General features: G+C 34.3%; 1 protein-coding gene across 1 annotated transcript in view; it reads right to left on the reverse strand.

Annotated features, from left to right (window-relative positions):
* Positions 1-15281, reverse strand: part of PCLO (piccolo presynaptic cytomatrix protein) — a 421831-nt gene that overhangs the window by 110357 nt on the left and 296193 nt on the right. Inside the window, 1 exon segment of the mRNA XM_030307861.1 lies at positions 13596-13721. Coding sequence (XP_030163721.1) covers positions 13596-13721 — 126 coding nt within the window.

The raw sequence follows: 15281 nt of genomic DNA on the forward strand, positions 1-15281 counted from the left end.
TGAATACTATGTATACACGTTAATGAACATATTGAGGTCATTTTCACTGAGCTGAAATTTAACACACATGTTGTATTGTGCATGTGTGTATACAGATATATGCACAGTGTAATATAATAATTTATCATTATGTCCCCATTCCCACCTTGTTGTAACAGCCGCATCTCATACCTGGATTATTTCTTCAGTTTCCTAACTAAACTCCTTTTCTTTCCGACCTTCACCCCTTCAAATAATTCTAGTTACGGCACTCAGAGTGTTCCTATTTAAATGTCATTTAGGGTATTAAGGAGGGCACTTGGGTTGAGCACTGGGTGTTATATGTAAGTGATGAATCACTAAATTCTATTCCTGCAAACAGTATTACACTATATGCCAATTAACTAGAATTTAAATAAAAATTTGAGGAAAAAACAATAAATGATGTGAATAAAAATGTCATTCAGCTTGTGTGTCAGCCTAGTGGCTTCTCATCCCGCACAAGGAGAAGCTGAAGTCCTAGGGGCACTTCGGTAGCTCAGTCAGTTAAGCATCTGACTCTTGGTTTCACCTCAGGTCATGATCTCATGTTTTGTGATATCCCCGTGTTGTGAGCCCCACGTTGGTTTGTGAACCCCATGTTGGGCTCTGTGTTGACAGCATGGAGCCTGCTTGGGATTCTCTCTCTCTCTCTCTCTCTCTCTCTCTCTCTCTCTCTCTCTCTCTCTCTTCCCCTGCTTGCACATTCTTGTACTCTCTCTTTCTCTCTCAAAATAAACAAATAAACATAAAAAAAAAGCTGAAGTCCTTACAGTGGCTCACAAGATTCTATCTCCTTGACTACTTTGACCAAACGTCCACCATCCGCCCGCACATGCCCACTAGCTGCAGCTACACTGGACTCCTTGCAATCTTACTGTTCCTGGCACACACCAGGTATGGTCTTGCTCTGGGCCTTTGCCCTTTTCATTTGTCTCCTGTAATGTCAGTAACTTCTGGCTCACTCTTTCCTCTCCTTCGGGACTTCACTCAGTTTCGGCCTGCTTGGTAAGGTCATTCGTGATCATCCCCTCTAAATTTGCAACCCGATTGTCTGACAAGCTGGATCTATGCTCCTTATTATATTTCTTTCCTTAGCACATATTACCATTCAATATAAGTACTTAAAAAAAAAAACTTTGCTCTTTTCTGTCTCAGCTACTAAAATGTACAGTTCATGCTTTCCTCATTAATGTCCCCACAGGGTCATCAGAGATTGCTCTACGCAGCATGTACTAAAAAAACAATTATAGAAATAATTGGATCAATCATTGACCTCAGCAGACTCAAGGGCCATAATGACAGTGAGTAGAATCCGGGAAAGAGTAGAAAGTAAAAGAAAACAAAAGTAGCCTAAGAGAAAATAAGAGAAATCTTATTTTCTTCCAATGCTCAGTGGAACTTACTCTACATATGAAAAGGCTTTCATCTGAATTTGTGCTGACACAAAAGCCTGCAATCCCACAGAAGGTTCTTTCTGCTTCGGCACTCATTACTCTATTGGGAACACAGTAGAATACCCTAACTATGTTGAACTATTTTAAAAATTAACAAATGGAATAAATGAAAGACTGTAAAGATCTGTTTTAGTTCCTAAACAGTTCCTTGCCCTGGAGAGCTTATAATCTGCCCTTAGAAATTACCGCAAGGTTACCTGGGGTTCTTTGGGATGGGAAGAGCCATATCTGTAAGCTCCACTTAGTATTTTACTGGTTCTAATGATTGCAGAATCAACTACCGTATTCTGAATTTCTAGCTTTCTCTTATTAAAATGACAATAAAACATACAGTTCCTCCCCCGCCCCCCCAAAAAAAAGCCATTAAAGAAATATATTGTTTTTCCTTAAAGGTATTTTTTCCTAGTTCTTTGGATTTATTTTACATTTTTATTCATTGACACCCTGATCAAATGCTACCTTCACAGTGAGTACCTTCCATCCACTGCCTCTCTAGATGGTAGGCACTTTGAAAGCAGGGGAGCATTATATCACTTTGCATCATTCTAGGATAAACCCATAGAGAGCAGTCACTGAATACATGTGGCAACCCATTTGAATCCTTCATTATTGCTGGCATTCCTAAGAATATCACCACCACTCCTTCACAGCCTCTTCTCTCTGAACTCCCTGTTTATTACCGCCATCTAAATTTTAAGTATATTAACAGTGCACCCCAACAGAGTCTTACAATTCTGCAGTATGCACCTCAATGTTCTTCCCGTTCAGAAACAGCGCATGCAGGGATGAATTTAGGCTTTGCACGGCCTGATGCTTATGCAATTTTAAGGAAATATATAAGATTATGAATACAAAATTTGGCACAAATGAATTTTTATGAAAAGGACAAAAGAAACCACAACAAATGACAAATGCTGAAAAGGTGACAAAGGCAGCAAACATTACACATTCCTTAGAACTTCCAAGCTTTGGCGGGGGCTCATACAAGTGAGAGAGGAGCCCTGAGATGGTCCTTTCGTTAAAGTGCCATAATTTATTCATTCTGATCTCATTTCTTTTCTCATCCCATATAATCACCCTCACAGTCTTTTTTTTTTTTTAAATAGAAAATGTTATTTACTCATAAGTTACTTTAAACAGTTATCAACTCACGGAAATTGTTTCATCTCTATCCCCAAATACTTCCGAACTACTAACATTCTTATGAAACAAATCTCAGCAGTTCTATTATTTCATACACAAATATGTCAATATGTATTTCTAATAGATAAGGACTCGTTATTTTAAAAAGCAATCACATTATTTTATATATTACAACTGCTTCATATTCAAATACTCATTGTCCCATTTCCAAAAATAACTAAGAATTTTTTAAGATCAGCTTTACCAAGATATAGCATACATGTAATAAAAACAGCCTATTTTATATGTACAGTGAAATGATAGCAAATATATACAACTGTATAAACCACAACCAGAATCAAGATAGAGAATACTTTCTTCATGCCTTGAGTTCCCACTGACTCTTTCCCACTTTTCTCTTCTACTCAACCTCAGCTCCAGGAAACCACCTGTCTGCTTTCTGTCATAATCAGTTATTGTTTTCTGTTTGGTTTTTGCTTTTATCTTTAATAGTTCCTTGCTTTCAGTTATTTTAGCTTAATTTTCTCTTCTGTTTCTCGTGCCTTTGGGTCCTTTTTTCCAAATATAAGTACTTAATACTATCAACATGCCTCTAAGCTCTACTTTAGTTGCAGCCCATAAATTTTGGTACATTGCTTTTTCATTTGCATTTTGTTCAAAATATTTTCTAATTTCCCTTTAATTTTTTTTCTTTAGCCCATAATTCTAGTGTTTGAATTTTCATTTTATCTAACATACTCAGCTTATCATGGCTCATGTACTGCTTCACCTCCACCTCCCAAACCTAAAATTGAACCACGTTTCATCCCAGGGTTCATCCTGTCCCCCACATCTCTTCAACAAGTAAAGTGTCTCTGAAGTATGCATTATAGAAAGGTCTAATGGAGGATCCCATACATTTAATGCTCAAGATCCGGTAAGCTTTTGCGATTTGTCAAAAGTCCCGCACAAAAGGAGTTGATGAGAAAGATTAGTCCAGACACTGAAAGCAAGACATCGGACACCACAGTTCTGGTCACTAACAAGATGTGTTTTCAGCGACTAATAGACCATGAAAGTTACATGAACAGATATTCATTGTATGTGTGCCCATAAATTTTAATCAGATGTGAGGTTTACTGATTAACATACTGTTGATAAGAAGAAAAAATGAGAAAACTTTTAAAAGATTAGCCAATGGTTTTACGGTTAGGAGGTAGTACGGGTATTTTGTTTTTTAAGTTTATTTATTTATTCAGAGGGACAGAGAGAGAGAGAGGGAGAGAGAGAAAGAGAGAGAGAGAAAGAGAGAATGAGAATCCCAACCAGGCTCTGCACTGGCAGCACAGAGCCTGATGTGGGGCTTGAACTCATGAACCAGGATGATCATGACCTGATCTGAAATCAAGACAGACTGGTCACCCAGGCGCCCCAGGATGTAATACATTTAAATGAAAAATGGCTTACTTACTTCAGGCATTAAGGTTTTTTGTTTTTGAAATTTATTCAAGCCTGATAACTAAAACTAAAATAACTTTCCATTATCGCAGAGGGCTCTAACAGTTCAATAGTCCCTTATAGGAAGTCTGAACTCTGTAAGATTAACAAAGCATATAAAAAATAAACATAAGTAACTGTCACTCACTGTTAACTCTGTGAGACAGGTCTTGAAATCTCTCAATTGTACAGACGAGATAAAAGGAAACTTAGAGAACACGAGTAACTGGACTAAAGTGATGAAGATGGCTTGGGTCAGAGTTTTGTGACCGAAGTTTGATGCTCTGTTAATTAGAAATATTCTGCATCCCTGCAGCTCCGAGATCAGAACTGACTATGGTCAATTATTTAAGTATGTCCACATATGGGGGACACAGAATTCAAGGTTAATATTGCAAATATTTTTCTTACCATCAAAGATCTCCAAAGTGAAAGTAAACATGATTATATTCACCACTCATGCAAAACACTGTATTTCTGGTACATTGTTTCTAAGTCTGACTATTATTATCTCAGTTTCCCTACTGAGAACATCAAAAAAACTAAAAGTTAAACACCATATACAGACAATACATACAACAGCTGAACTTAAATACTGATCTGTCTGACTATAAAAACACTCTCTGAATATATGGGATGTGCTAAAGCACTGGCTGACTGAAGGTCTGGCATGAATATTAAAGACGGTTCAACATCCTTGCTTCCAAAAAAACCACTCCAATTCACACACCCACTAAAATGTAGCCTATTATGGCATATTGACCAGACAAATCCGAAATTTAAGAATAGAAACAATTGTTCATCAAGAAGCGGTATCACTTGAACTTATGTAAATATTTCAAGGTATGCTACCTTTGTTAATAAAAGTAATCAAATTAGAATATGGATTATTAGTTACACTTAGCAAAAAATGTACAAGACAGGGCAATCATTTAGTTTTCTTGATATTTCTACCAGAAATATTATGACTCAAACATAATTTCCTCTGATTAATTTCAAAATAAACGGATAAAAAAGAGAAATATATTTCTTTGTCCTGGCAACATAGCTAATCTTTAATATCTGACAAGGTAAGTATGATGTCACTGAACCCTGAAAATAATATATTACAACCTACCAGCCCAGGTACCTTATATTTTTCTTTCCATAAGATAGATTCCTAAATATTTGTTAGAAAATCTTTGTATTAACATGAAATGTGATCTTGTGTCACGTGTACCTGGCACACCAGCTTAAGGAATTTTGAGAAATCTCATGCTAATGACCAATCCGTACCTGGTATCCCCCTGGAACAAGAACAAGGAAGCTGACTCATCTGTGTGGTGTGTTTCTTGATCTCCAACCTTGATCACTGCCATGCCATCTGTAACATATGCCAAAAAAGCATAAGCAGAAATAAAGACTTTCTTGCCTAGGAACATTCTCCCTTAAGTTACACAGGAGTGTGTCTTCTAACAATACTACTGGAATATATCCTCTACCATAGACTTCTTCATAACAGGGATTTCCAGAGGCCAACTGCTAACAAAACCACCATTCCAGAAACAGCTAGCCTCACCTTCACTCCAATCACTGATTGTCAACCATTAATCCAACAGCATTTTCTTGCCAGAAACCCTGTCAATTCATCTCTACAAAGAGCTAGCTAGCTGGATCAATGTCACCTACAATTGAAACAACTAGAAACCAAGAATTTCCATGAATTAGAATTTATGCCACAGGCATACTTCTCACAGAATGACGCGGATGAACAAAATTGAACTCATTCTTTACAGGTGCAATGGCCTGGGAGAAGCTAACTTTTCATACAACCCTTGCTCAATTTAAAAGCAAACAGCAGATATTATTGGTTTTAAACTTTTACTCTCCTATTCTAGGACCCTGCTGATTCATTAAGAGTTTTATGAAGCTACATTAGGGTCTTAACATTATATTCTTATCTTGGCTCCAAACAGCTTTCCAAAAATCTTCCAAACAAATTTGATTTAATTACCAATAATAATAATAATAATAATAATAATAATATAGATAGAAGTTATCTTTAAAACCAACGACCGTGTTTGGTTCTTTGGCTAAAAGATGTTTACTTCTTATGGATTTCTTGTTCTCTTATGGAAATTGTTGAAATTTTAAAAGTATCATGCCAGTAATTTATTTCACAATTATGATATAGAATACCAAGAAAAAAAGAAGTGAGTTTAAGAAGTTCAGTGATTAAATGAACCTCAGAAGCAATGATATGCACATAAAGGATTACATTTGGCCCATTATATTTCCTAAACAAAATTTTGTTTTATTTATACTTTTTACACTGCCTTTTCTGAGTATATAATACTATTTTAAGTTGAGTAAAATGATACAAAAGTTTTAATGTTTAACAATTATGTGTTAATTATGTGTTAATTAATGTTTAACAATTATGTGTTAATTTTTTTTTTTTTTTTTTTTACTGTCCTAACTTACTTTATTGTATTGATTCAGAGTACAATGATTAAATCTCTAGGCGGAACAAGGGTCTGATATTGTGAATGCATTTACGACTCAAAGAGACATGACTCAATATAAAAAGATACATTTTTTTCTAAATCAATCTATTCCTTCAATACAATCACTATCAAATTTCAACAGAGATTTTTCCTGAAAATTGACAAGCAGAATCTGGAAAATATATGCAAGATCATAGGTCAAGAATTGTCCCAAGAGTATTTGAAGAGTAGCAATATGGTATGTTCACCTGCCATGTGTCAGGACTAAAACAAAGAAATCATAATTAAAACAAAATGTGACACTTATGTTGGGATAGACAATAGACCAGTAGACTAGAACAGAGAGGTCATAAAAGACCCATATATGTGTAAAAAAATCTATTTCTGACAAGTGGAGCATTAGAGATCAGTGGGAGTAACAACTGATCAGTAACGACTGATCAGTAACAACTGATCAGTAACAACTGATTATCCATGCTGAAGAAGAAAAAACTTAAAGTTTCTACTCAGACCACAGACAGATTAAATTCTATTTCTGTAAGGACATTATGTGAAAAGTAAGATTTTACAATTTTTAGAAGAAAATATAGAGCAATATTCTGAAAACTTCTGGACAACGACAATTTCCAAAACAATACAGAACACTTAGAAAACTTAAGAGAAACAAAATGATAAACTTGACCATATTAAAATTTCAACCTCTGTAAAAACGAACGGACAAACTAAAAAGCATACCACATACTGGGAGAAGAAGATATCTATAGCCTACTTACTTGACAGAGGATTATATCCAGAATATATACAGTTTCCCTAAAATTCAATTTGAAATACACTAATACAATTAAAGAATAAACAAAAGAACAGGCAAATCACAGATGAGAAAAACCCAAGAGCCAACAAAATTAATAAAATATTATCGTATTCCACATTCCTGGAGGGAAGGTAAACAAAAGCAATGGATATCATCCCACATTACATTTGAAAAAGAAAATGTAGAGGAAGAGGACCAAAGATGTAGAGTAACAAAAGTAGTAATTGACTATGGACAAGTGTAAAAACAATATAACACTTTGGACAGCGATTTGGAAAAATCTACTATTGTTGAAAAAACCATACAGCATTCCTCCTACATTATTTAACACGATAGTCATTATAGCCTGAAATTTAACTTGTCCAAGAAACTCCTGTACATGTGCATAAGGAGACTACTTTAACAAATTAAATTATAGCATTGTTTGAAATACTAAAAAAAAAAAAAAAAAAAAAAAAAAAAAAACCCTCACAAATAACTTAAATAACCAGGGAATGTTTAAATTTAAAGTGCCATTGAAATGTACAATACTCAAATTCTGCCCTGTAGTTACAATAAACGAAATAGAGCCACATGTATCACTTCGGATAAATTGTATAAACTGGATGTGACTCAGAGAGGCTGCAAAAATACATTAAGATGTCATTTACATAAAATTTCATAAACAAGCAAACAAATTCTTCTTTGGTTTATGAATACATACATAAAACTGGGAAGAACAGCAAGTGAAAGAGTAACCTCAGATTAGGTGAAGTCGGGAGAAGGGAGGTGACTACAGGAGGCTTTAATTGATTTATGTGTCTCCCTTCCCCAGAAAAATATGAAACAAATGTGGCAAAATAGTGATGTAAAAACGTATGGCGGGTACAGGGCTGTTTGTCATATTATTCTCTACAGTTTTGTGGTACACTCTGACATTTGCAACCAAAATGACAAATCAGAGCCAGATAAGTGTTAAGTTGCATACATCAGGCCATAAAATGCTTCTAAACTCCCCCCAGCTCCATCCCCAGAAGGGAAGGTAAAAGAGAAGGTGTGGGATGTTGAACTGGGTGTCTCAACAGACGGAGGAGGTGAAAACGTGAATAAAGCGGTGTCTCTCTTAGGTAATTTTCCTGATGGGGGAGGAGGCTCAGGCTGAGAAAACTCAGGTCCACTTTTAATGAATCAGTACCCATCAAACCCTGACTTCTTGTGGTTACTATGTAATGGAGACATTCAACCAGTGAGTCGTTTTAGTCAAATTCACAAGATTGAGAGCAAAACACCCTCACCATTTAAGTGCAAATAAATCAGACACAGATGTGTCAGGCAGCAAACAGTTCAACAGAACACTTGCTATATTTTAACTTCGAATTTAAAACTCGTTTGTTGTGTGCCCTTCGCCCTCTTTCAACCATAAAGCAAATGATGATTTGGGGCTAGGGTAGAACTGTCAGAGGAAAATTTTTTCCTCACACTGTGTCCCAGCACAGAAGAATGGTGCTGCATTTTCCAGAGATGAGGGTTTTTCTTCTATATCAGTAACCACACGATACCCCACTCCAGAGATCTTAATTTAAATTCAAACCAAAGAAAAACTAAAACAAACAAAAACCCAAAAAAAAACACCTAGAGTAAATTTATGTTAATTTATGAGTAGTTAAGCTCAAAGTTGTAAGGACATGCGCCCAGAGGAAATGGTTTTTATTTTGTCATTTTTTTCCTGAAAAGGTAATCAAAAGTTATATCACCAAATATGGAGGCTGTCTTAAATGTACACGGTTCTTTACATAATATTGTTTGCTTCACAAAATCCTGTGAAGATAAACTTCTGAATTACTATATAACACCTGTAATCAAAAATTAATTCTTTAACACTAATTTTTATATATATTATTTGAAATCTTGTTTTATTTGACACTGTACTGGGCACCAAATATGGAGAAAAAACCCTCGGTGTTAAGGGTCATTATTTTAGATCCATGCACAACTGATATGTGTACAAATGGATGGGACACAGAAACTGACCCAAGTCTGTATCAGATTAAAAAAACAAAACAAAACAAAACAATGTATTACAGACTCCCCAGATTTGGAGATGGTTGGAACTTTGATCTGAAAACAATATGTAAAGAGTTATTCATTTAATTTTATTTTTTTAATGTTTATTTTTGAGAGCGTGAGAGAGAAGGGCAGGGAGGGGCAGAGAGTGAGAGGGAGACCTAGAATCTGAAGCAGGCTCTGGGCTGAGAGATGCAGGGCTCCAACTCACAAACTGTGAGATCATGAAGTGAGCTGAGGTTGGATGCCTAACCAAATGAGCCATCCAGGTACCCCTATAAAGAATTATTTTTAGAGAAAGTTTTATTTTTAAAGCATGTCACGAATTCAAAACTTCCTAAAATTGTAATCACATTGAACAGGTTTCACTAGGTAATATAGAGAAAAGAAAATTTATCACAGAGGATGCATCTAGTTTTTTGAGGCCATTAGTTAAGGTGCTGATTATATTGAACCTAGTATTGATACTGTACTATAAATAAGGTTTATAATCGTTCCTTTAAAAATAAACATTTAAAATGGAAGTGGCAAGTTTTAAATACACAAACTCCATATATTCAAGTGTGTTTTTAGATGCTCAAATTAGTCCAAAGAGAAATAACAACATCAAAGGAGAAAATGATAGACAAAATTATAGACCACTTAAAGTCCCAATATTGATGATCAATACAGAGCCCCAACAGTGTTGATCTAAAATTGTTTAAAATTTTAATCCTAAAGCAAATAGCGACAAATAGCAGTTCAGAAAATCAGATTTGTACTTTAATTCCCCAGATGTTTTGTCTTTTTTTTTTTAACGGAAAACTGACTTTAAGCATTAAAATGAAGAATAATAGGTAGCCAAAGATCATTCTTTGTCCAATATCTGTTTAAGAATGCTTACTAATGTTGCCGAAAAATAAATTGTATGGTTTTGGAAGATTAGGATCCCTCAAATATCTGACCGTGCAAGTTCTTTCAGAAAATCACTACAGATTTTTCTAAAACGAAAAGATTGGCTCAGGAAATTTTGACTAATGCAACGTTCTCTAACTGCTTTTTTTAACTGCAGAGGATGGCACAAGCCTATATTATGAGTGTAGAAAAATGAATTTTTTGAGAATAGCCTAATGATTGGGCGATAGTAATTACTGCCAAGTATCAGCATTCTGAAACACAACTCTTTCCTACATTATGTAACAAGATAGACAACCTAGTTCAGAAAGATTTTTCAAAAAACTCTGAATAAAAATCTCCTTTTAACAAATAACCAGCTCAGTGGACTCAGGAAGTAGTGAGGCCTTCTCCCCTCCATTTAATGTTAGTTACATAAGTCAGTACTTTCTGAACAGCATCAGAAAACCTACATGATTGGTAGTGTGTTTTAAATGCACAAATCCTGACGATAAAAAGCTAGAGGAAACCTGAAAATACTCTTGCTCTTCCAAAAGTCAACACAGTCAGAATCCATGCCTCTGAGTGCTGCAAGAGTATAAGTATGTTAGACCCTGATGAGACTGAAAACCCTACCGTAAGACAAACAACCAAACTTAGGAAAAACCGTAGGGTCAACCTCTTTTTTAACAATAGCGCCATTGTGTGGAGTGGGAAAAAAATGCAGTCTAAGAATTCTATGGTCAACCAACTGTCATTCATGTATGTTTTAAATCAAGCGTGAGGCAAATTTAAATCATAAAGGCTCAGGGTATATAGTTTTGTATTCAGAAATGCAGAAAGATACACCGGGAAGACATCAAATCAATTCCTAAGTCTACCTGGAATTCGTTCTACAGATAGAGAAGTACAATTACATGCATACAAATACATATTTTATCTATCTATTCGTATACATTTTTTTCCTTAGAAAAGAATTTCAAACTATGGAGAATTAACTGTTGTTATTGCCTTCAATAAATAAAATTTTATGATGTCATAAAAATTTTAAATATTAAAAAATCCACAAGACTTCAGTGATCTACACTTGGTATTACTGTAGTTACATCTCACATAAGACATAAAAATCAGAGTTGTGTCTTAACCAATATACTGCTCTGAAACTGTATGATAATCTATTAGAGACTGAAGATGAGGGTTCTAAGAATGCCATGTATGAATAAAACACAGTTACAGACAAAACAAAAATTATGTAAATATAAATACATATAGATATATATCCAGAAAATATATTGGTCAAGCAATATTGTCCTTGTGTATTCCCATTTGGACTGATGACCTTCTAGTCAGTTCATCTTTGGACATGAAAGGACATATTGGGACATTAGGTTCACTTCAATTTTCTCTCTTGACTTAGTCTGTATTATATCTATTTTTTTTTAATTTAAGTGTATGAACTTAAGAATGGCCACATAGACTACCAAGTACAAAAAGTATCATTTCATCACAAAACACTTCATTTAAAACATCTTTCAAACCACCCTGATTTGTAGTATTTGTCAATTTCCATGGTGTAATTACAGACAAAAGTATGAAAATTTATCTGTATTCAGGTATCCTTGCATAACTATAAAACAAACAGTTGCTGCAATTTTTATTTTAGAATAAAAACAGCATACACGTTTCCTTCTGGAGTATGCTGTATAAAAGCGGCATATCACTTCCATCATTAAAAATGGTGTCAATTAAAAAAAATGGTCTCAATTTCTATAGCTTAAGTAGACTGCAACATCAAAGAGTAGCATCAGGCATGATAAGATTATAGTCATGGAAACTTTGTACAGACTCAGTAGTTTGCTCATAATTATTATATCTTGATTGCCACAGTTTTTACTTTCTTTTAGCTTTCTGGCTAATTCTCCTACCTTTCTCTGTTTTATGCAGCACATTGGAATATTTTTAAAAATATGCTTTCAGTTACATATTAGGTGATGACCTGGTAATCTGGCATTCTGAAAACCAACAAGCAGATAAACAAAACAAACAGGCCTAATTTATCACATTGATCTGTTTCCACTTTGTAAATCCTCCCACCAAGACCAGTTCAAGCCATCAATGTGACGTCACTAAATGTGAAGTTAGGAAGAGCGTATCTTAGAGACTTGGTACCAACTGGCTCCAGTAAGAACAATGTGATGAGTAAATAATACCTCAAGTTTGTGTTTATTCTAATAGTCTACCAAAATATCCATGGACATTTTTGGGAGGTTCCAATACATTGAAGAAAATAATAGTGAATCATTTTAGCATAATGAGAATTTTAAATAACAAACAACATTTTATAAAACTATGAAATGAGAAAAAAACACTTTCCAAATAAGTATTTTATTTAGAATGAAATAAAATGATAGGTTGAGGCTGTTTTATGATAAAAAATATCCATTATAAACAATATCACTGAAAGCTTATAAACCATATGTTAGATTTGGAAACAACCCAATCAACTAAAAAACAAGTGAAAATAATCACTTTGTGTTTTGAGAACCGAACATTTTATGACATGTGAAAGAAACTGATAAAATACATGTTTTATGGACCTTTAGATACATCTGTAAAGTTCTTTTTTTTTAAATGCTTTTGATGTGATAAGATGTATAGTACCCAAAAGTAGACAGTAACCTAGCACAGGAGTTGGTAAATTTTTTTCTGTTAAGAGCCATAGAGTATAAATTTTAGTTTTTGTAGACCATTTCATCTTGTCATGAATGCAGTTCTGTTTGTAGTGGGAAAATGCCCATATCCAACATGTAAATTCATGATCCTGGCTGTGTTCCAACACTGTTTTATAGAAACAAACAGCAGATAGAGTTGGCCTGGGGGATGTTCACAGTTTGCTGACCCAACTTTAGGGTGTACTGAATCATGTGGTATTTTGACAGTTATGATTTCAATATAATTTTCTTAGTATTTATAAAAAAAATAATCTCAATAACCAAAGTGGTTTTAATAATATTACCCAAGTTAGTAAACAATATTGACTAATTAGTGTTTCTTAAGTAAGATATTCACAGAGCAAACCCAACTGCCAAAAGGACAATGCAATTGAAAATAAAATGAATATAGTTGTGAACACATTTTCTTTTATATTACGATACCAAAATTTCATAATTAACCATAAGGAGAGAGGGTTACCTACGTGGTAAATAAAGAGAAAATTTGCATATTAAATTAAAATATGTTTAATATAAGTATGTTCATTTTAATCAACAATGAAATCCTTATTCTTACCTTCCATAAGTTTTCCTGTCTGTTCTGCACTTCCTCCAGGAAGAATTTTGGCAATATAGGCTCCAATTTCTCCATTATGTCCAGGGATTTCTTTACCACCCACAATTCTAATTCCTAATCCATTACCTGTATTGAAAAAATAGCAAATTATTAGTAACATTTTAAAGGAACAAGAGTTATAGTGAGTTATAAGGTGCACATGACGTGAGCTCTGGTGCCCAGAAGCTATCTACAACATGAATATTGGGACTGGACACCAATAACAAAAGGATATTATTCTGAATTCAATAATAGATGATATGAAATAGGACATTCTGAGATTTTTGTAGGATCTACAATGAATCCCCTGATATTAAAAAATAATTTTTGGAATTCAATGATATCACCATGATATAATACAGGTATCTTTGTCCACTTTTGGCCAGACACTTTGTAAACATATTGTATAAAGATGTTCTCAGTATAAGAAACACCAGAGTGTATAATTCACTTATGAAATTGAGGAGCATTTCATGTAAAAGACAGTAATAGCTATCATAAATTGAGAAGACACAATTTAAACATACAAATGATTGCAACTGATAAGATGAAAATACAGTCATAATTTATGAATTACTATTCATTTTTTAGCCTTAACTCATCAACTAACATTATGCATTATTTTTTTTTTTAATTTTTTTTTTCAACGTTTATTTATTTTTGGGACAGAGAGAGACAGAGCATGAACGGGGGAGGGGCAGAGAGAGAGGGAGACACAGAATCGGAAACAGGCTCCAGGCTTTGAGCAGTCAGCAGAGAGCCCGACGCGGGGCTCGAACTCACGGACCGCGAGATCGTGACCTGGCTGAAGTCGGACGCTTAACCGACTGCGCCACCCAGGCGCCCCACATTATGCATTATTAACATGACATTTTTCGTGTGGCAAAATAAAATTCTTGACTGATGAACAACTTAGTAAACTTTATTTCATAGAACAGATTTTTCTGTAATTAGCTACATGGATAAAAAGATGGAGAATGATTATTGTGTGAAAATTGAGTGTGATATAAATGAACTGTTGATGTTTTAAATTTATATTTTCTTTATAATCAGCTAAAAATTAGCAAGCATATATATACAGCACCAGAAATATTTTTATTACAAATGTCAAGGATATTTTAAAAGTACTAAAAGGATATTTTAAAAGTACTAAAAGAAAGCAGAATTCTTCTTAAATCAAGACACAATTATTTCTTTAGATTAAAATTATTTCTATTCAGTGATTGAAGGCCCGTTTTCAACTCTTTCAAAAATCTCTAAATTTTAAAAGACAGCTTTCTTACAGATCCTGTTCCCTTCCCACTTTACTCTTCAAAAACAATCCCTGGAGTCAACGTCAACACAGTACAAACATTCAACAACCAAGTAACACGGGATTATGGAACGCTTCTGCCATTTACCCAGGTAGGGATATATTTTGGTAAAACATCATTTCCTGGTTATAAGGTAATTCCAAATGAATTTCCTCTCTCCTTTTCTTCCTCCCTTCCTTCCTTGTTTTTACCCTCTTTTCTCCCTCTCTTTCCCTCCTTCTTGCCTCCCTCTTTCTACTTTTTTTTTTTTTTAACCAGGGTAAGTGTTCTGAAGATTGAGCCTCAAAATAAAAAGAAAAACAAAAAAACCAAAAACTAAGCAAATCAACTGTAT

The sequence above is a fragment of the Lynx canadensis genome, chromosome A2, assembly GCF_007474595.2.
Source record: "Lynx canadensis isolate LIC74 chromosome A2, mLynCan4.pri.v2, whole genome shotgun sequence".
Lineage (NCBI taxonomy): Eukaryota > Metazoa > Chordata > Mammalia > Carnivora > Felidae > Lynx > Lynx canadensis.